Below are 22,003 nucleotides of genomic sequence, written 5' to 3'. Positions count from 1 at the left end.
CTTCCCGCAACCCCAATCACCAGCAAATTAATTTTAATTATATTCATAGGACCTATCTTACACCTAGGAAGCTATTTGCTATGGGACTGATAACCGACTCTCGGTGCACTTTGTGCTCTCAAAAGGCCACTGGCACTTATATGCATATGTATTGGGATTGCCCACCAGTGGCCCGCTTCTGGAGGTCAATAGCGGACAAACTTTCAGATCTGTGTGGCTTAACTATCCCATTCACAGCTGTTACGCTACTCCTGAACGATATAACAACACTACCTGCGTCTGTTCAACTAAAAAGGGTTGTCCTAGCGGGCGTCACAGCAGCAAAGAAGCTAATAGCAATGAGATGGAAGGAGCCTGAAAAGCTCACAGTGATTAACTGGTCCCTAACACTGTTGGATGTGATTTATCTTGAGATATCCACGGCGCGGGTGATTGGGGTGGGGCAGGCTGGGATTGACCTGTGGTTCGCAGCAGCTGAGAAGGTCAGGACCGCCGTGTGCGGCTGAGCGGGGTGGGGGTGCTTGTTCGGGGGAGTCCGGCGGTCTCGTGGGAGGGGGAGGAGGAAATGTCTCGTCTGTCTCGTCTTTTGTGATGTCTTGAATTTAACTGGGGATTTTATTGGGGGGCAGCTATTTAGCTATTTCTTCACTATTTGGTCATTTATTAGATAGTACCCCTTGAATTTAAAAAGGTTGAACTCTGTTTTCTTTTCTTTTTGTCTTTATAATTTATAAATTGTTATTTCTGTATTATTATTGTTTTTGTTATTTTCCTGTGAAGTTCTGTGTATTGTGATTGTGATTGATGTGTTGTCTTGTTTCATGTAAATAATAATAAAAAGTAATTTGATAAAAAAAAAAATAAAAACATTAGTCTACCTGGAGACTCAATGAGGTAATTGTAGATGTTGCCATAAGTTTCAAGTTCAAGTTTCTTTAATAGTTGTCATACAGAAGTACAGAATACTTTCATACAAAATGCTTCTTACTGTTCATTACGAGTCTGGTCATTTAGTGGGATCATTGTTTCATTATCCTGTTCGGCTAAAAGGACACTGGCCACCGAAGCTCCCCCCCTCTGATGGAACAGTCCAGGGCGGGTGTGCGACTGCGTTGCATCACAATCCGTGGGCAATCTGCGCATGTGCATGGGGGATGCTCTGCTTAAAAATGGGCTTTTTCGCTGCCGAATTAGTTCTGATCGATTAGGAATGGCTTGCGCCGTGTTCAGGAGATTCTGGCGCATACAAGTCTATTCGATCATGTCTCTAGCACCCCCACAGCCGTATCTGCAACCACTTACATCACTGCTCTCATCCACATTCATTCATTTGCTCCCCCCGCTCTCCCCTCCCCGATTTCAATGTAACGCAGAGATTCAGGGTTAGGGGGGGGGGACACCCCAAAATCTGACCAATGAGTGACAGTTTGCTCGCGTGTGCGTTTTGTTTTGGTCCGCTGTTAACACAGCCGTGTGAACACAAACGAACTAAGGGACAAGTGCAACATATATGTATATAATACTGTATATTATGTTGAGACAGAGATGATAGATCATAAAAGAAAATATATACATAGGTTTGGTTTTAACATGGGGGGGGGCACTGTAAGCGGGGGGTCTGGTGGGTCCTTCCACTGGAGATTCTGAGCATCAAACACTTCCATTTGCTGCATTCTCGTGTACTTTTATGAGGCACGTCTGCAATGGTTTAGATGGTACGGTCCTGTAGGGGTGTCTGTCTAATGGTACGGTCCTGTAGGGGTGTCTGTCTGATGGTACGGTCCTGTAGGGGTGTCTGAAATTGTTGGTTAATATATAGTTACAGCCAGGTAAGTAGGATATACTTGTTTTGATCCATTTATTTTTTACCTATTTTGGGGAGGGGGTTGTCTTTCATATTAGCTATATTTTATAATTGACCTCTTCTCAATATTGAGGGGGACACATGTCCCCTGCAAACCCCTAAACACTACACCTAAGGCTGCCATAACTTGATTGATTGATTGAAAACTTTATTAACAGATTGCAGAATGGGTACAATACAGTACGGCTCAACACACACAATTGTTAAGAGGATGCAGACCAGAGAAAGACTTTCGTCTTGTTTACATCAGGGTCCCCCATTTTCAATTAATAATTAAACACCTGAAGGAATGTGACGATGGAAGCCCTAAATATAATATACATTATATCTTTGTTGCCTAATAAAGTGGGCTATGTCTGTAAGAAGGGAAGCAATGACATGAGGTTTTTGGTAGAGGAAGCAGCAAGAATGATGCCACTGCAAACCACCACATTGATTCATACACACACACACACACACACACGTGCACGCGCATCAACACTTCTATCCTCTCTCTGGCGTGAAGTGGAAGAAGACAGAAATAGGGAAGTCCAGTAGGGTAGGGGTTGTTATTATTATAGGCCTGTGTTGCTGAAATATAGAGATATCTCCCTTTGTAGCGACGAGAGCTTGACTGCTTTAACAACACACATGTGGTCGTGGAATTCGATTAGATGGTTAACCCTTTCACTGCCAAACAACAGCCGGTTAACCCTTTCACTGCTGCAGTGCACTACCAAAACAGTTATTAACCCTTTCACTGCGACAATACACAGAAAGGTTTGATTGATTGATTGAAAACTTTATTAACAGATTGCAGAATGGGTACAATACAGTACAGCTCAATACATACAATTGTTAAGGGGATGCAGACCAGAGAAAGACTTTCGTCTTGTTTACATCAGGGTCCCCCATTTTCAACAACACACATGCAGTTGTGCTAAACAGTGTTGGTCGTGGGGGAATTCAATTAGATGGTTAACCCTTTCACTGCCGCACTACCAAAACGGTTATTAACCCTTTCACTTGCGACAATACACAGCGGGTTAACCCTTTCACTACCACACTACAGAAGGTTAACCCTTTCACTACCACACGACAGAAGGTTAACATTTCACTACCACACTACAGACGGTTAACCTTTCACTACCACACTACAGAAGGTTAACCTTTCACTACCACACGACAGCGGGTTAACCTTTCACTACCACACTACAGAAGGTTAACCTTTCACTACCACACTACAGAAGGTTAACCCTTTTATATCACACTACCGCCGGTTAATCATTGTCACAGACTGAAATCTCGCCCCACGCGCGCGACCTCCCACCATAAGGTGTGTTGTTGTTCTTAACGCTCGCGAGAGAGAGAGAGAACTTTTCACTAAAGAAACGAACATATAACACAGTTACCGGTGGGTATAATTGTTTGTTTGTTCTTACCTGGCTTGGCCGGCTTGGGAGGAGGCTTGGACATGGTTTGAGTTACTAAAACAAAATTGGACACACGTTGTTGCGGTGTTGTTACCGGAGATAACAGATAAACGTCTCTCGTTATGAAAGAAGGCGGGTTCTCGCTGCTCTCGCGCTCCCAATGAGGAAGTTCAACCCTGCTACGCGGAAAAGTCAAACTGCGCATGCCCAGCAGAGACGACTGTCAGTGCTTATGTTATTATTTATTTTTTGTTCTATTTTATTCTATCTCGCGAGATCATCAATGTAATTATGACAATTTTTTTTTCTAGCTCCGGAAAATATATTTTTAAAAGGTCGCAGTGATTCATAATTTAATACCCAAACGAATATACGTATACATAAAATGAATTTTATATATTTAAATAATTAATATTTGTTTCTTTATCAACAACGTCGTAGAGGACAACAGATAGTTTCACTCAATTAATTTCAACAAGGCGGCCATCATCATCATCATCATCATCATCATCATCATCATCAATATTGCCATAATATTATATCACACAGTAGCAGTTTAGAAGTTTGTTTTCCTGGGGGGGGGGCGTCAGTGACGTGTGACCTCAAATAGCAAATCGCGGCTAACCGGAAAGTAGAGGGAGGGACTGGGAGACAAACTGGTACAGTAATCCTATGTTGTTCTGTGTTGCAACTACCTCGACCTGCCCTTCTGCTCTTTAGGAAACACAATAGCTTTTTATGACTGTTGCATTCTTCCAGTAGTCAGTCACATGCACTGCCACTACAAGCTTCAATGAAGACACTGGTTGTTGGAATTGGCGGGTGAGTCAGATGCATTTGTTTTCTGTTTATGTTCTATCTAACTGAACTGCACACCCCCTTTCTCTCTCTCCCCTCTATCTCTGTATAGAGGCAAGTATATATGAGACATTCCAGAATTGGAGGACATTTTCAGTCCCACCCATGACATTTCAAAACAATCCATGCACAAATTACTAAAACAGTTTTCAGAGTTTGCTCCAGAAGTTCAGGTGCCATCTCTACAACATCAGGCAGCAATATGCTTTCTCACACAGGCTCTGTGCCTGAACCTCCCTGCAAATTAATGTGCAGTCCATATCGACTTATCTGAGAACTACAGCTCTGAAGTACAGGCTGTGCATTTTGGTGCATCACACCAACAGGCCACTTTGCACACTGGGGTTTACTATGCATACAAAATATTGATCAGTTCATGACTATTTTTGATGTGCTGTGAGGAATGCAGCAAGAATGCCAGGTTGTCAGCCTGTTCTGATCCAGTTTGTTTGTGGTTTTGTTGACATAAAATAATATTAAACAACATTTCTGTGGTCTGACTCCTGAGTATGCATTTGTCACATATATGTCATGATCTACAATCAAAAGTAATGTAATCATTCAACTGTTACTTAGCGCAACCCTGTTACTCTAATTTGAAGGCTGTTACCTTATAATCTTTATTAAAATAATCGATTTTCTCAGCTCACATGGGTTTAACCTATATTGTCATTTTAATAGTTTGCTTGATTATATGCATAATGTATTTGTGCAAATATTTGAAATATATATATTGTAAAGAAAATTATCAAATAACTGATTCACCCAGATCAAAGTGGTTTTGTTAAAAAAAGACTTTCGTCTGATAATTTGCGACGTCTCCTTCACATTGTCAACTCCGCCTCTCAAGCTAAAGTGTCGTCAGCTGTTCTCTCTGTTGACGCAGAAAAGGCCTTTGACCGTCTGGAGTGGACCTATCTTTGGGCTGTACTGAAACATATGGGACTAGGTAAAATTTTTATAAATATGGTAAAAATAATATTTTTTAATCCATCAGCCAGTGTTATAACCAGAAATATTAGTTCTCCTCCTTTCAAAATCACTCATGGAAGTAGGCAAGGGGATCCGATTTCTGCAAGCTTGTTTATTTTATCCCTTGAACCTTTAGCCCAAGCTATACGGCAATCAGAAAACATTAAGCCAATCTCTGTAAATTCTACTGATCATATTTGGCTCTATGCGGATGACATCTTGTTATATATGGAGAATGTATCTCAGTCCCTCAAGCCTCCTGCACATTTTTGAAAAATTCAGTTCAATTTCAAGTTATAAAATAAACTGGACCAAATCAGCACTAATGTACCTAAGAACCACTCCTAACTCTGTGCTTGACCATGAGATCCCGGTTGTAACCCAATTTAAATACTTTGGTATTGATATATTTCCTTCAATTGAAAAAATTGTGTCTGTAAACTACAATAGAACCATTAGGTCATAGACGATCTCAATCGATGGTGTAATATACCTGTCTCCCTTTCCGGAAGAGTCTCTATTATCAAAATGAACATATTACCTCGAGTAAACTTCTGTAGTTCCATGATTCCTATTGCCCCACCTGTTGCTCATTGGGAAAATGTACATAGAGCAGTCTCAAAATTTATATGGCGAGGCAAGCGAGCTCGGGTTAAACTTACTACCTTACAAAATGAGCGGCAATCTGGTGGTTTAACTGTGCCAAATTTTAAGTTATATTTTCAAGCGTTATCATTTCGTCCTCTGTTGAGTTGGTTTAATTTAAATTCTGATGCCCCCTGGCTTAATATTGAAAAACATATTGTCTATATCTATCTAAAGTATTACAAAAACATATTCCCTGTTGTCCCAAATTATTGCTCCTTAATGATGATGATTCTTTAGCTTTAAGTATTGTTCAGAGCCGATTTTGGCTGGCAGGAAGTACCGCTGCAAAAAAAATGTTGGCACTGCGATGGCAAGCTCCACATTCTCTGCCCTTTAATCACTGGAAACGGTTATTAGCTGATGTTGTAACAATGGAGCTTTCTACAGCTAGATTAAATGGTGCAAACTATCAAACAATAGATAGCTGGAACCATATTCTCTATCAAGTTAGGACCTCTACTATATAACTAGCAGGACATAACTAATTATATCTGTATAATTCCCCCCTTTTTTTTTGGTCTTTGTTGAAATCTTTGCTCAATTCTTTTTCTTTTCAGGCCTATGACGGGGTGGGTTGGGGGGGATTATTATTATAATTTTTTGTCAACGGTGGTTGGTGCAGGGGTTAGGGGGTAGGATTTTTTTTATTTTAAATGAGGCAAGGGGCAAGCCAATGCTTGTAGTTAGCAAATAATTTAAATTATGTTTTATGTGCATTGTATGCCTGTACCTGCCAATTTTTTTAAGTATTGATGCCTAATTGTCCTCCAATTCTGGAATGTACCATATGGCCATACTTCTTTGGACCAAAATCTGGAATTCACATTATTATTATTATATTAGGTAAGTCAGGTATAGACTCAAACTACAAAGGTTAAATATGAGTGTGAAGAATCAATATCAATGAGACTGTGATATCTGTGTGCAAGCCCATGAGCAAAGACAGGTAAATAATTAACATGGGTATTTTCTGCTGTGTGCTGTGTCTTTGCTATGTGCTGTGTCTTTGCTATGTGCTGTTTATTGTTGTTGTTTATTGTTTAAAAGGATCCCCATTAGCTGCCACCTAAGTGGCGAGCTAGTCTTCCTGGGGTCCACACGGAAAGACGACACAAAACATAACAATATGAGATACATTTATGACAATCACAATTCACTTAATTAACAATGATCATCTAAAAACAGTAAAATATTGTAGACATCTTTATAACCATCAGAATATTTTCAGAAAAGGTTATTACATACATGGGTAGACATGAATATTTTCAGAAAAGGTCATTACATTCATGAGTAAATATTTCATTATTACATTCCTACAGTAGGTATTTCCACTCCCAAACATGAACAGTATTTGCTCACATATTTAAGTAGTGCATTCTTAGGTGGTATTTGAAAGACACTTTGCTATTCAATTTACTTATGTTCAGTGGGCATGTGCCGCCCATGGATGCATGACGAGGACTCCGAGTTCTTTAATTACAGATAGCTGGTTTTATTGATGCAAGTTCTTGAATGAGGCTAGCTAGCATCATGTGACTGTAGCACCACGTTCATCACCACCGTATAACTACAATGCAGTAAATAATGACAATTGATATTCATACAGTCACATGATACATGATATACATTCAGTCAATAGAATTACAAAAACAAAACGAAAATGTGTGAATAAACTCTACTAACCACTTTGGCCTGCTTGCAGCTCAATGGGAGGGGGTTTATCTTCAAATATCTAATATTTAGTCTTTTAGCTTTGACAAAATAAAGTGCACAAATCTGCTGCGCTGTCTTCTTCTACACGTCTTGGCGCGTTCTGCCTGATCTGATCAAACTACGGCAAGTCAGAGCGGGACACCGGAAGTGATCTGTCACATGAAATAAAATGAAATATCAAAATAAACATGTGCCCTCTATCGGCGTCAACTGCATTTACACTCCCACCAATCACATAACGTGTGATTTTCAACATAACCATTTAAACATCAGGAACCCTTTAAACATTGGGAACCCTTTAAACAAACCAAACACACAAAAACAAAAAGGTTTCACTGAGCCTTTACTCGGCTTCCAGTAATAGTACCGTTTTCAAGTTTCTTTAATAGTTGTCATACAGAAGTACAGAATACTTTTATACAAAATGCTTCTTACTGTTACGCTCCAGAGACTGTGCTAGACAAGATAAGTATGAAATAGATTTTCGGTTTTCACATGACTATTTGATTTGAGCGCCACACGGCGCTCAGACGTCTCAGTGGGAGGCGCCAAACGTAAAAACTGAGCGCAAATGGCGGGTGGCGCTCTCTAATTTCGGTCCCTGTGAGTGAGCCATGGTGGTAGGTGTGACTTGTTTTGTGATGATGCGATGAGTGACACCTATGTCATCTTCGTAGTCAGTGGCAGCCCTGTTGTAGCCAACAATGCTCCAACCCAGTGCAGACTTGAGCGCGAAAGGCTGATCTTCGCTGCCATGGATAACATCTCTGGGAGCTAGGGCTTGGGAACAGTTATAGCCGATTAATAACCCTACCTCACAGTCGAGTACTGGAGACATCTCATCTGCAAGATGCTCCAAGTGTGACCAGGACTTTGCTGTTTCTCTTGTGGGTATATGAGATCTGTTTGCTGGTATGTATTCCCTAGTGTAGCTTACTGGGAGCTTGATCTTGATTTCAGACTGGATACCTCGCACTTGTAGACCTGTCACCTTTGCGCTGGACACAACCTTTGTTCTTGATGTGATGGTAGATATCTTGAGCTTTACTGGATCTTGTGTGATGTTCAGTTTGTCAGCTACATCTTTCAGAATGAAGGTAGTGTCTCTCTGAGTGTCGAGCAGAGCATACACTAGCACTTCCTTGTCTGGTTCAGTCGGTGTGGAGATATAGACTGGAACGATTGGTGAGGTGTGAGTGCCACTCTTGTCTTGGACGATTCTAAGAGCGGTAGCTTCATCTGACTCTTGTTTCGTCTCTGGTTTAGACCCCTTGTCTTTGTCTTTTTCTTTTGGCTGGTCTTCCTTCACGGTTTTGATGTAAGAATGTTGGGTGGGTTTTTTCACATGTGTCGCATTTGCTTCTAGATTTGCAGACCTTGGAGTGATGGCCAGTTTCAAGGCAGCCAAAACAGAGTTGCTCCTGTTGTACAAACTTGACTCTCTCTTCCATAGGTTTTTCGATTAACTTGTAACACTTATGGAGAGTTTGTTTTACTTTCTTGCAGAACAGACACTTGTTGTCTGTCTTTTCACTCAAGCTTGTAGTGAAGGTTTTGGCACCAATGTTGCGTTTTTGATATTCCTTAGAATTGTCTTGCTCGCTTGGCTTTGTTTTATCTTCTTTGGGGTTCATAGCTTGCCATGAAGTGATAGGGTGACAGGCAATACAAGCCTCTTTTCTGAGAAATGACACGAAGACCTTGAAGTCAGGGAACACCTTGGTTTCGTCCTGGATTGTTACGACTGTGCGGTTCCACCGTGAGCTGCACCAGTCAGGTAGTTTTGCCGCTATCCTTTGGTTCTCGACACAGTCATTGAGAACTTGTAGTCCTTGTACATAAGGCATAGCTGATTCAATGCTGCTGAGAAAGTGCAAATTCACGCAGATCTTGATTATCCTTAGGGCCGATTTTGCGCCATGCGTGGATCTTGTCCCTATATGCTTGACCGATTAGGAAGGGATCACCAAATCTGTCTTCCAGCACATTCCAGGCGGCAAGGTAAGTGGATTCTGTTCTGACCAGGAAATGCCCTTCAATAGCCTTCTTGACAGCACCGCCGACGTACTGGTGTAGGAAAAACAGCTTTTCTGGAACCGGCAGATTCTTCCTATCAATTAGAGTGGAGAACGAAAGCTTCCAATCATTATACTTTAGCAGTTTAGCGGATCTCCCATGTAGACCGCAGGCTCTGGGATTGGAATGCGATTCGCTGTTATGGCTTCGGCTAAGACTCTCACAAGATCATTAGAAATGTTGTGAGATGTGGCTGTTTGTGGCACAGACACTGGGGTAAAGATGGGTGCAGGTGAGGTCGAGTTATTAGTAACTATGGCCTGGTAGGGCTGTGGGACTTGGGCTTGACTTGCCGGATTGGGGTTGGGTTGATACACTGGAGGCGCATGAGGACGCAGTTCTTCTTGTGGGGTGAGAGCTAGCGAATGTGCTGAAGGATAGTGTAGAAGAGGTAACCACAGATGATCTTCTTCATCGTCATTATGAACGCTTTCAGTGTAAACCTTTAGCTTTGCCTTAGCTGCGTTGAGCTTCTTGAGTTCCTCTAACCCAGGGGTCAGCAACCTTTACTATCAAAAGAGCCACTTTTCCCCTGTCCCACAAAATAAAATGCTCAGGGAGCCGCACAACCTATTTACCCTTAAAATGAAGATAACACAGTGTATAACATTTTATATATCCCCAAGCATACCCCACATTTAGCATAAAACGCCTGACAATTGCATACCCAAAGTAATTTGCGATTTATTATACTTTATACTTATAGCACACAGTTTGTTGCATTAATGGGATTATAAAGCAACAAAAAGAAAAAATTTGACTTTAATTGCTGTTTTTACCTGTTATAACAAAGGAAAACCTCAAACTCTTATGAAGTGGAGAAAAAATACTGGCTGTGTAGACCTATTTTTTAATAAAAAACAGAAGAGGAGACAAAACACTGGTGTCTGTAGACCGACTTTGAAATAAAACCCTGAACTATTCAGGTATATTTGAGTCCTTCCCTTATTTGTGGAACATTTATAAAATAAAAGTAGTCCACTTTGAAAAAAGACTACCATGTGTACTGTAGACCTACTTTGAAATAAAACACAGAAAAGGAGAAAAAACACTTGCATCTGTAAACCTACTTTGAAATAAAACCCTGAACTATGCAGCTCTATTAGAGTCCTTCCCTTATTTGTGGAAAATCTATAAAATAAAAAGTACATTTTTCGTTGTTCGCAAATTTCGCACCACATATCAGGCATACAGGTAAGCCTTTTGTTGACTAAATATCTTAGTTGATGAAATATCTTTTCATTTCAGTGTCACAGTATGACATCGATATTGGGCCAGGGAGCCGCAGCTGATTGGCTAAAGAGCCGCATGCGGCCTCGAGGCCGCAGGTTGCCGACCACTGCTCTAACCGTTCCACTTCTCTCTTTTTCTCTTCTAGCCTTGTTTTTCTAGCAGCACTTTCCGTGATGAATAGAACTGTTTTCTTGGCGTTCTCTGCGTCATTTTCAGCCGTCAGCCTTTCATCTTCCCGCTCCAGTCTTCGGATTTCTCCTTCTTGCTCATTCTGTTCTTTCATTATTTTTAGTACCTCTGTAGTTGCGGCTGCTTCTGCTGCAGCTTGTCTTGCGTCGTGTGTCACACGTGTGAAGACTGTGTGGACCGTCTGGTCCTTGATAAGGAGACGTGGGAAATTGTAGATTCGAACACAGATTCAGCATCAGGCCAGGCTGAGATATCAGAACCACCGTCGTTGAGGAACTGCTGAGCCTTTTTATTAGCAGTCCTGGTGAGCGATTGGCATGTATCATTCCTTCTACGGGTTTCTGAGTCTGGATGATCGGGATGCAAAGTGTCTCTTATTTTTAGATAAATACCATCGATCTCAACTTGGGCTGAATTTATTCTGGCCATGATCTCCATTAGGTCAGAGTCGTCCTTATACTTGATGGATATTTTCAGTCCATTTATGTTGTGCTTCCACCTCTCATATGCCCTTTTGAAGTTCACTTTTAGATCCTTCACCTTATCGTCTACAAGAGCCTGTCCCTTTTCAGAACGTGTCCGAGTGCGTTCACTTTTCCTAGGCTGTGTAGAATCTGCCTTAGTCAGAGGAGGCAAGTCTGATGTGGTAAATACGACTGGCTCGCTGGAAGCGTCTAGCTTGTCTGTCTTAATCTGAGATTCATTTGCGGTTGTGGTAGATACGACTGACTCGCTATCGTCTAGCTTGTCTGTCTCAACCTGTGTTTCAGTTTGCTCTATTTCACCCTTTTGTGACATGTTTACTGTGTAGTAATAATGTAGTAATAAAGTTGAAAATAAAATCTACCTTTTCTTCAGTGTGTAAATATGACTTGTCACTGTGTGGAAAATAAATCAATTATGTATTCATTAAATATTTATTAACCATATCTATGGAATAAGAAATAGGGCGGCTAGGTGGTGTAGTGGGCAAGGCACTCGCCACCAGTGTGGAGACGCTAGGATTCGCGTGTTCGAATCCAGCTCTCCACATTGTTTTCAGTTTAGCTGGTCGTCCGCAGTAATACACATTGGCCGTATTACGGGGAGGGAAAACTGAAGGGTGGGGATCGAACGTTGTGAACAAGCGACTCCTACAAGTCGGTTGGTGCGCCTGCGCAGTAGAATCAGGAAGTGTCGGGGGCAGCGTGAGCCTCCCACGCGTTACTCCTCGCCACTGAGAGATCGAGCTGCGCAGGTGAAAAGATGCGACTGCTGTTACCTCAAGTACCGGAGGGGACTTGTGCTATGTATGACTTAGTCCACATTGCAGCCGGCTTGTGGGAGGCAAGAAACAGCGTTCGTGACAGGGGAGGGTTGAATTGGATGATACGAAATTGGGATGGGAGAAAATAGAGAAAAATGGGAGAAAAAGTGGATAAAAAAAAAAAAATCTATGGAATAAGAAATATGAACTGTAAATAGAGGGGTAGGCTAATATGAATTTAGTCTATGAAATGTGTAAGCCTAATCATGAGTGTCAACAAAGTCTTAAGTATTCAAAAATAAAAATGCTTAATTTAGTTGAAAATTGTAGGCTAATTCAAATCTACACCTTTCTTCAATTTGTGTTCAAATAAAATATGTCTATCAATGTGAAATACAAATTATGAAAAATTAAATAAACCATAGGCCTACGTTTATATTATAGTAGCCTACTATACTGGGATATAACTAATAAAATGTGTAGGCTAATATGAAATTCAAAAACTAAATGAAAATGTAAGCCTAGTAGGCTATTATGAAATGCAAGTATCAAGTTTGAATATACCCTTTAGGATTGGCCTTTTCTAAATTAACCTTATAAAGCTAGACTTCATGAATGAACATCAAGCAATTCTTAAATGGCCAAAAATATTAAACTGTAAACAACCTTATATACAGTCTCAAGAATGTGCGCACTTGCAATGCAATTGTAGCCTACAACAATACTTGGATATGAAAAGTCAATACCTGAGACGTGTAGTCAGTCAACTTGGTGAATGGCATTTGCCTACAGTCCAATATAGGGAAAAGTCTGCTGCTTCTTTAAGATGGATGCCGTGAAATTTTACTGATACGTGGAAAAGTTCAGTGGCAGTCCTGCTGTACACGTGCCAACCTCGAGCCGTCTTCTTCCACGAGCTCGCTTGTTTAGCTGTGTGCACACTGCTGCAACTCCTTCCCAGCACAAAGGTTCACCAAACAGGACGATACATCTTCGACTGCAGACAATCCTCTACCCGACGTCCTCATAGCCAACTCGATTCATTCCTCACTTGGAGTCTTCAACTTCACGGTGAAGTGTTCTACTGTGCCGCCCATGAATGCATGACGAGGACTCCGAGTTCTTTAATTACAGATGGCTGGTTTTATTGATGCAAGTTCTTGAATGACGCTAGCTAGCATCATGTGACTGTAGCACCACATTCATCACCACCGTAGAACTACAATGCAGGAAATAATGACAATCAATATTCATACATTCAGTCAATAGAATTACAAAAACAAAACGAAAGTGTGTGAATAAACTCTACTAACCACTTTGGCCTGCTTGCAGCTCAATGGGAGGGGGTTTATCTTCAAATCTCTAGTATTTAGTCTTTTAGCTTTGACAAAATAAAGTGCACAAATCTGCTGCGCTGTCTTCTTCTACACGTCTTGGCGCGTTCTGCCTGATCTGATCAAACTACGGCAAGTCAGAGCGGGACACAGGAAGTGATCCGTCACATGAAATAAAATGAAATATCAAAATAAACATGTGCCCTCTATCGGCGACAACTGCATTTACAGGGCAGTTATTCCAATGATTGATGGCACGATAAACAACCGTCCTCTTTAAAGCATTTGATTTTGGACGTGGTAACATAATCTGTCCATTATCGGCTGACCTAGTAAAATAAGAATGAACCTGACTGCATCTTGACAATTTGCCATGTCTCTGCTATGTCTTTCTTGTCCTCTCAGGATGACGAATGGAGGGAAGTCCACTCTGTCCAACAGTCTACACCGACGGATCCCCAACAGCTCCATCATCGCACAGGATACTTTCTTTAAGGTGGATCAGTAGACCTACTAGATCTTTAAGGTGGATCAGTAGACCTAGATCTTTAAGGTGGATCAGTAGACCTACTAGATCTTTAAGGTGGATCAGTAGACCTACTAGATCTTTAAGGTGGATCAGTTGACCTACTAGATCTTTAAGGTGGATCAGTAGACCTACTAGATCTTTAAGGTGGATCAGTAGACCTACTAGATCCTAAACACAGTAGCAGTCTGTGGTTTAGTTGAGGATAAACACAGGTATCTCTTTTTCTATTAGAGTTTATAATAACTTTATAATAACTTTATTTGTATAGCACTTTTCATACAGAAATTGCAGTTCAAAGTGCTTCACAAAAAATACAGGCATAAGCGAGCATAAAAATTAAATAAAAAAAGATAGAGAGGTAGCAAGGTAAGGTAAATTACAGTTTTTCAGTAATACAAATAATAAAATAGAATAGATTAGATAGAGTAAAAAAGTGCGGTTTGATTATGTTTAAAAATAGGCTAAAAATAATCAAATAGAACAGACAGTAAAAAGTGTGATAAAATTGTTAACAGTGCATCGCTCTTAACACTGAGTTTCTTTACAAAGTACAGTTCTAAATTACCTTATAGAACAACTTAACAACAGAGCAGTGCATTTTAGAGCAATGTTTCTTAAACTATGGGTGTGGACCCAAAACTGGTCGCAGGGTTGAATCTTTTTGGTCTCTATGTGACTGGAATACAGTATGTTTTGATGCCACCCCACTATGTATGTTCCATGACCAAAAACATAATAACATGAAATGTTGTTGTTGTTATTTGGAGGGTGGAGAGATGGAGAGAATGAATGGTATGAAAACCAGAAAGGTCTGTGTGTGTGCGTGTATGTGTGTGTGTGTTTCTGCCTATTAAGCATGTGTATGAGGACAGGGCAGGCTAGGACAAGTCAGAGACGTAGACACAGACAGCAGGAAGACGTGAGGGCACACACAATGAGCACTTCATACGGTTATTCAATCACCACGAGGAATGTTTGAGGCGGATCTGCGTGAAACACAAACCGGTTTCTGTGGGGAATATGGGGACCAGAGCCGGATGTTTTCACACATGCACCATTTTGTGACCCGAATGTGATTGAAACAGAATGCTTACCAGAGAAGGGACGAAAATGGTATGGTAATGTTAGGGTAGTAGGGTATCTCCCGTTTTCATGTGATGTCATACTGCCCCTCTCGACAACCATCGTTAGCGGCCCTTTTCAGTCCCTTCTAGTAGTCAAAGTCAAAGTCAGCTTTATTGTCACACCTCGTGGCTGTGGAACATGCATAGTGGGGTGGGTAGGGTTGGGTACCTTTCACATTTGAACCCGGTACCCGTGAATCGATACCGGAACACAACGGTACCTTTTGTAGATACTTTAGTCTCTAAAAATGTAATCTACCTCAGTTGTAAAAAAAAAATCCAAACGTCAAATGATTTATTATCATTATTATTTATTTAGAACAATTTGTTAATATATATGTATATATATACACACACCAGGCCATGTGAGCGGATCGGAGCGTGAGCGGCGCGGGGCGCGGAGCGGGCGGTTTTGACGTGAGCGAGGAGTGGGTTTTAAAATGAGTCGGTGCGACGTCCGGAGCGAGAGTTCTCCTCCGCTCCAATCCACTCCAGGCCGCTCACAGTGGTTTAACACTGTTGATGTAATATATACATGCAGTACAATGCCAAAGCAACAGATGGCGATGTACAAACATGAAGGCCATTTTCAACCAATGAGAAGGGTTCAGGCTTCGGCACTGTAGAGACGCCCACCATAGATATCTATGACGCCCACACTCACTCCTGTTAGAAAAAGTATCGACGCCATTGTTGTTGACGTTAGCTTACATGCTAACGTTAATGGCAGCGACCATAGCATTGTGGCTCGGCTAGCCTATCATCGCTTAATAGAACTAGTGAATGGATAAACAACGTTATTTAACATTGCAGAATGGCTACAATTACAATGCGGCTCAATACAAACAATTGTTAAGGGGCCCAGGGGGTGTAGACTGTGTAGTTTGAGCTCATTTACACCATGCTCCAAAAAAGAAAAAGAAAAACTGCCGAGCGATCTGGCGCGGGGAGCGGGGAGCGCTCGATTCAAGGTGAGTGGGGAGCGAGCGGAGAGCGACTTGGGGGCGGGGTCAACATGAGCGATTAGCGGAGCGGACCAAGCTTTAAAGAGCGAAGAGCGGATTTCTCGGCCGCGCCGATCCGCTCACGTGGCCTGACACACACACATCTTTAAATAAAAAATTATGTTTTACAAAATAAGTATTATAAATAAAGTATAAAATGATTAAACAAACCTACATGAGGGAGTGGCTGTGTACCACTGTAACCAGCGGTGCGTTGGTCGCCAAGTACTCGCCAAGTACCCACCAGGCTACTTTGTATAACAATAGCTCAGGTTGTCAGGTGTGTTCAAATACGTCCTCCGATACATTCACACAAAACGTTGTTACATTCCGTTGCTAGAGGCATTGTCTTTATTTTGTGCGCACGCGAGGGAACATTTATGCGCATGCATGGGAGCGTGCGTGCACGTGGCGTCATTAAAACACAGTGCAACCAGGTATGAAATCACCAACGCACCCCTGACTGTAACATGATGATAATGGTAGAGCCTTCTGTTCGTCTCTCTCCAGGATGACCTGGTGGTACCTGTGGATGGCAACGGCTTTAAGCAATATGACGGTAAGGGCTTTAAGCAATATGACGGTAAGGGCTTTAAGCAATATGATGGTAAGGGCTTTAAGCAATATGACGGTAAGGGCTTTAAAGGATAACTCCAACATTTTGGGAAATTGGCTTATTTAACATCTTCCCTGGAGTTAGACAAGAAGATACATACCTTTTTTGTCTCTGTGCATGCATTAGGCTTAGGGAACAGACGCTCCGTTAGCATAGCTTAGCTTCATCACTGTAAGTGAGGCAGGACAGTACCCTGACGTTCCCTACAGGTTTGTTGATATTCTCATTTCTTCAAAGGATCTGAACCGATTGAAGTTTATGGATACCATGACTTAAAATCCTCTTACCTTGACGATTAAAAGCCTCCCCAATTTAGAAAACAGTAATCCAATGGCTGGTATTGATAATATACTACTAACTACTGGACGCTCGGAGCTAACCGGAGCTAACGCAGAACAGGATGTGTAAAGCAAATATAATTACTTCCTTTCTGGGGTTTTCAAAATAAAAGTGCGACGTTTATAGCAGCGGAAAACGTTTATTTTGTACATTATCTAACGTTAACACGAACCTAAACTAACGTTACAACTAACCTAAAGTTAGTTTAGGTTCGTGTTAACGTTAGATAATGTACAAAATAAACGTTTCTGCTGCTATAGACGTCGCTCTTTTATTTTGAAACCCCCCAGAAAGGAAGTCATTGCTCTCGTTATCTGGTTGAGTGTCCGGTTAGCTCCGTTAGCGTGCAGTAGTTAGTAGTATATCAATACCAGCCATTGGATTACTGTTTTCTAAATTTGGGAGGCTTTAAATCGTCAAGGTAAGAGGATTTTAAGTCATGGTATCCATAAACTTCAATCGGTTCAGATCCTTTGAAGGAATGAGAATATCAACAAACCTGTAGGGAACGTCAGGGTACTGTCCTGCCTCACTTACAGTGATGAAGCTAAGCTATGCTAACGGAGCGTCTGTTCCCAAAGCTAAATGCACGCACAGAGACAAAAAAGGTATGTATCTTCTTGTCTAACTCCAGGGAAGATGTTAAATAAGCTAATTTCCCAAAATGTTGGAGTTATCCTTTAAGCAATATGACGGTAAGGGCTTTAAGCAATATGACGGTAAGGGCTTTAAGTAATATGACGGTAAGGGCTTTAAGTAATATGACGTAAGGGCTTTAAGCAATATGACTGTAAGGGCTTTAAGCAATATGACGGTAAGGGCTTTGCCTTTAAGTAATATGACGTAAGGGCTTTAAGCAATATGACTGTAAGGGCTTTAAGCAATATGACGGTAAGGGCTTTGCCTTTAAGTAATATGACGGTAAGGTGCTTTAAGCAATATGACGGTAAGGGCTTTAAGCAATATGACGGTAAGGGCTTTAAGTAATATGACGGTAAGGTGCTTTAAGCAATATGACGGTAAGGGCTTTAAGTAATATGACGGTAAGGGCTTTAAGCAATATGGCGGTAAGGGCTTTAAGTAATATGACGGTAAGGTGCTTTAAGCAATATGACGGTAAGGGCTTTAAGTAATATGACGGTAAGGTGCTTTAAGCAATATGACGGTAAGGGCTTTAAGTAATATGACGGTAAGGTGCTTTAAGCAATATGACGGTAAGGGCTTTAAGTAGGGATGCTCGATATTGGCTTTTTTACCGATACCGATATTCCAATATTGTCCAACTCTTAATTTCCGATACTGATATCAACCGATATCAACCGATACCGATATATGCAGGGTTTCCCCGTCCAAAAAACGGAATAATTTCAGGTAACTAATAATTTCACTGGATATATATATAACAAATATTGTTATTGTTTTTTTTTGTTTTTAAACTGATACCGATATTTTCCGATATCACATTTTACTGCCGATATCGGCCGATAATATCGGTCGGCCGATAATATCGGACATCCCTAGCTTTAAGTAATATGACGGTAAGGTGCTTTAAGCAATATGACGGTAAGGGCTTCAAGCAATATGACGGTGAGGACTTTGTATTTGCAGAAGTCTTAATTTATACTTGGAACGTGAAAATGTCATCGGGGCTAACCTAGGCCCCTCTCCTAAAATCGAACTGCACAGCGCTCTAACCTAGGCCCCTCTCCTGTATGTAACTGCGCAGGGCGACGCAGCGCTCTAAGTGATGTGATTGGCCCACTCGCCTTAAGCTGCGCATTTCTTATATTGGATTAGATTCAAATGTGTTGTCATCATACAGCACAAGTACAGTACAACGAAAATACGTTATTTGCAGTGAAAGCTTGTGGCCGGCTTAGAAACAGATGCATTGTTGTCCAATAATGTGATCGCACGTTCCTGTGTGTGTGTGGGTGTGTGGTGTGTGTGTGTGTGTGTGTGTGCATTTTTGTGTTGTCTCTCTCACTCTATTACAGACACAACACACAGCGCCCTAAACGTGTACACTACACATTAGGGCTGTCCCCGACTAAGGATGATAGGCCAAAATTTGCCGTTAGTCGACTATTGGTCAACTACTAAAAAAAATTTAAAAGTATAATATATTTTATTTATTTATTTATTTTTTCATTCCATTTGGGCTGTGGGGGGGTGCTTAATGTCTGAAGGAGTCGACTGAAGGCTTCTTGTCCTCTGCAAAAGCATGCAATTGGTCCACTGATGGATACATCTTGATATTTGTCTAGTCGTGTGTTCATTAGATGGGTGAAATCCTCTTTCAGTGCCTCTGTGCCTGTTTTCGTAGGCAGTTAGCCTCTGGTATGTGTGTCATTAGCGTTAGCCACGCTTCTAGGCCTCTTTTCTTTTGGAAATAATGATACAAAAATATATATATATTATTTTTTATAATTTTTTTTGTTGTTGTTGTTGTATTCGACTAAGAGGTTGGCAGTCGACTACGGCTCCTTTCGACCGATTAGTCGACTAATCGACTAATGGGGGTCAGCCCTACTACACACACACATGCAGACACACAACACACAGAGCCCTAAACGTGTACACTACACACACAGACACAACACACAGAGCCCTAAACGTGTACACTACACACACACACATGCAGATACAACACACAGAGCCCTAAATGTGTAGACTACACACACACATGCAGACACACACACAGAGCCCTAAATGTGTAGACTACACACACACATGCAGACACACACACAGAGCCCTAAACGTGTACACTACACACACACATGCAGACACACACACACAGAGCCCTAAACGTGTACACTACACACACACTTGCAGACACACACACAGAGCCCTAAACGTGGACACTACACACACACATGCAGACACACACACAGAGCCCTAAACGTGGACACTACACACACACACATGCAGACACACACACAGAGCCCTAAACGTGTACACTACACACACACACATGCAGACACACACACAGAGCCCTAAACGTGTACACTACACATGCAGACTAGAGCTGTTTCCCCGAAGCCTGTTTTTGGGATTCGAACTTCGTCAGGGTTTTTTCTAACGGACTTTCGAACCTTCGTTTTTAATTAAAAAGTTATAAAAAAATAAAAATAAACTTAATTTATTTTTTATTTTTTTTATAAATATCCTCAAACTAAATCCTCAATTTGAATGAAGTGATTAATCTGATTAAATTAGTTTTTCTTTTTATTAAATCGACTTTCTTTAATGAATATAACTCATCAGTTTTAATACTATAATATTAGTGTAGCCTAATCTTTATCTGCAACTGTGAAGAAAAACCCCATTGGTTTAAACAGAATGAATAGACACATAAAAAAAAAAATATATATATATATATATATATATATATAAAAATATATTTCTTTTTTATTGAACATTTTAAATTCGAATGTTGACTTAGAATTCGAATGCCAACGTAACGAACGAAGGTCTGAACGTTCGAACGTTTTGGGCTCAGCCCTAATGCAGACACATAGCCTTCTATCTATGTCACTCTCTAGTCTGTATATCATATCTATAACTCATAGTACACCTATGAAAACCCATAGATTACCTAATCTCCAGATAAAATGTTACCGCCGTCTTTTCTTTTTCCTGCCCATTATCGGAGTGTTGGGCGGGGGAGGCGGCTGGGGAGGGGTTACACCACTCAAATAAAGGGCACGACCACGTAAATTAAAGGAGAGATTAATTTAATTGGAATCTATTTGTTCTTTAAACAAAAGTCCTTGTCAGTGTGTTATGCTTTTTATTAACTTTGCTCGTGTATTTAGTATGTTTCTACCTGTCAGAAAATATGCCAATTCTACAATCGGGCCAAATATTGACTTTAAAAATGAAGTCAGACCTGTTGTCCTTCTAATAGATCGTATGAGACAATACCTGTTGTCCTTCTAATATACTGTATGAGACATTATACAACGGCATGCAAATTTCTCGATTCTGATTGGCCATTTACACGTCTTTATTGGCAACAATCCACGGTCCTGGGCTCAGGACCCGCCCACAACCGAATCACATAATCACTCCGCCGGCTCACTCCGGGAGAATGTTGATAGCGCCAGAATGTTGATAGCGCCATAAGCCCATAACGACTAAATATGAAGCGATTCTGTCAAGGGGAATGTGTTAGTCCTTTAAACAATGTTGGATGATGTAATTGATGGGTCTTGAGTCAATCTAGAACAAAAGAAAAATCGCGGATTGATTGATAGATTAATTGATTGATTTAAATTTCTACTTCCTTCCCACTGACTGCAGCGTTCACTCTCACACTGTCCGACGCTGGCGTACCCACAAACACACACACACACACACACACACACACACACACACACACACACGCACACACACACACACACACGCACACACACACACACACACACACACACACACACACTCCTGTCTGCAACAGCGGGGGAGTCAGAGAGAGAAGCAGCGCTGTTTTAAGTGAGCATGGTCTATTGAATTGATTGATTGGTTGATTGCTAATTTTATTACTGTACCCCTGGTTTCCAACTGGTTAAGTTTAGGCTAAAAGAAATAAATAAAAAAATAGGGCGAAGAAAACGTTTTTTTTCCTATAGGGCAAAGAAAACCTTTTAATTTGTTTTACCTACTTTATATAGAAGCATCTAAGAATGAAGTTCTATGGAAAGTAGGTCTGCATTCCCTTAACAATTGTGTGTATTGAGCCGTACTGTATTGTACCCATTCTGCATCTGGTAATAAAATTTTCAATCAATCATTCCAATAATACACAGTTGGATGTGTTAGTTGGTTGGATGCACTTCAAGCTGCT

The 22,003-nt window shown here is 41.0% G+C and overlaps 2 protein-coding genes across 3 annotated transcripts in view; one reads left to right on the top strand and one right to left on the bottom strand.

Moving 5' to 3' along the window:
* The window catches only part of ostf1 (osteoclast stimulating factor 1), a 103,470-nt gene extending 100,045 nt beyond the window's left edge, over positions 1-3,425 (bottom strand). Inside the window, exon 1 of the mRNA XM_084323895.1 lies at positions 3,286-3,425. Within this exon, the coding sequence (XP_084180021.1) occupies positions 3,286-3,319 (34 nt within the window). The 5' untranslated portion in view covers positions 3,320-3,425. The remainder of the gene's footprint in view (positions 1-3,285) is intronic.
* A 531-nt stretch (positions 3,426-3,956) lies between these two features.
* Positions 3,957-22,003, top strand: part of LOC311236049 (nicotinamide riboside kinase 1-like) — a 54,640-nt gene continuing 36,593 nt past the window's right edge. Inside the window, exons 1-3 of one of the 2 annotated variants that reach the window (XM_084323635.1) lie at positions 3,957-4,098; positions 13,951-14,041; positions 16,713-16,761. In XM_084323635.1, the coding sequence (XP_084179761.1) occupies positions 4,070-4,098; positions 13,951-14,041; positions 16,713-16,761 (169 nt within the window). In that variant the 5' untranslated portion in view covers positions 3,957-4,069. Of the gene's footprint in view, positions 4,099-5,041; positions 5,084-13,950; positions 14,042-16,712; positions 16,762-22,003 lie in introns of those variants that run through there. The other variant, XM_084323636.1, reaches the window with a different exon arrangement.

The sequence above is a fragment of the Notolepis coatsorum genome (assembly GCF_963971535.1).
Source record: "Notolepis coatsorum genome assembly, chromosome: 10".
NCBI lineage: Eukaryota > Metazoa > Chordata > Actinopteri > Aulopiformes > Paralepididae > Notolepis > Notolepis coatsorum.
The sequence above is the reverse complement of the archived record's forward strand: the minus strand, read 5'-3'. Positions and strand labels throughout refer to the sequence as shown.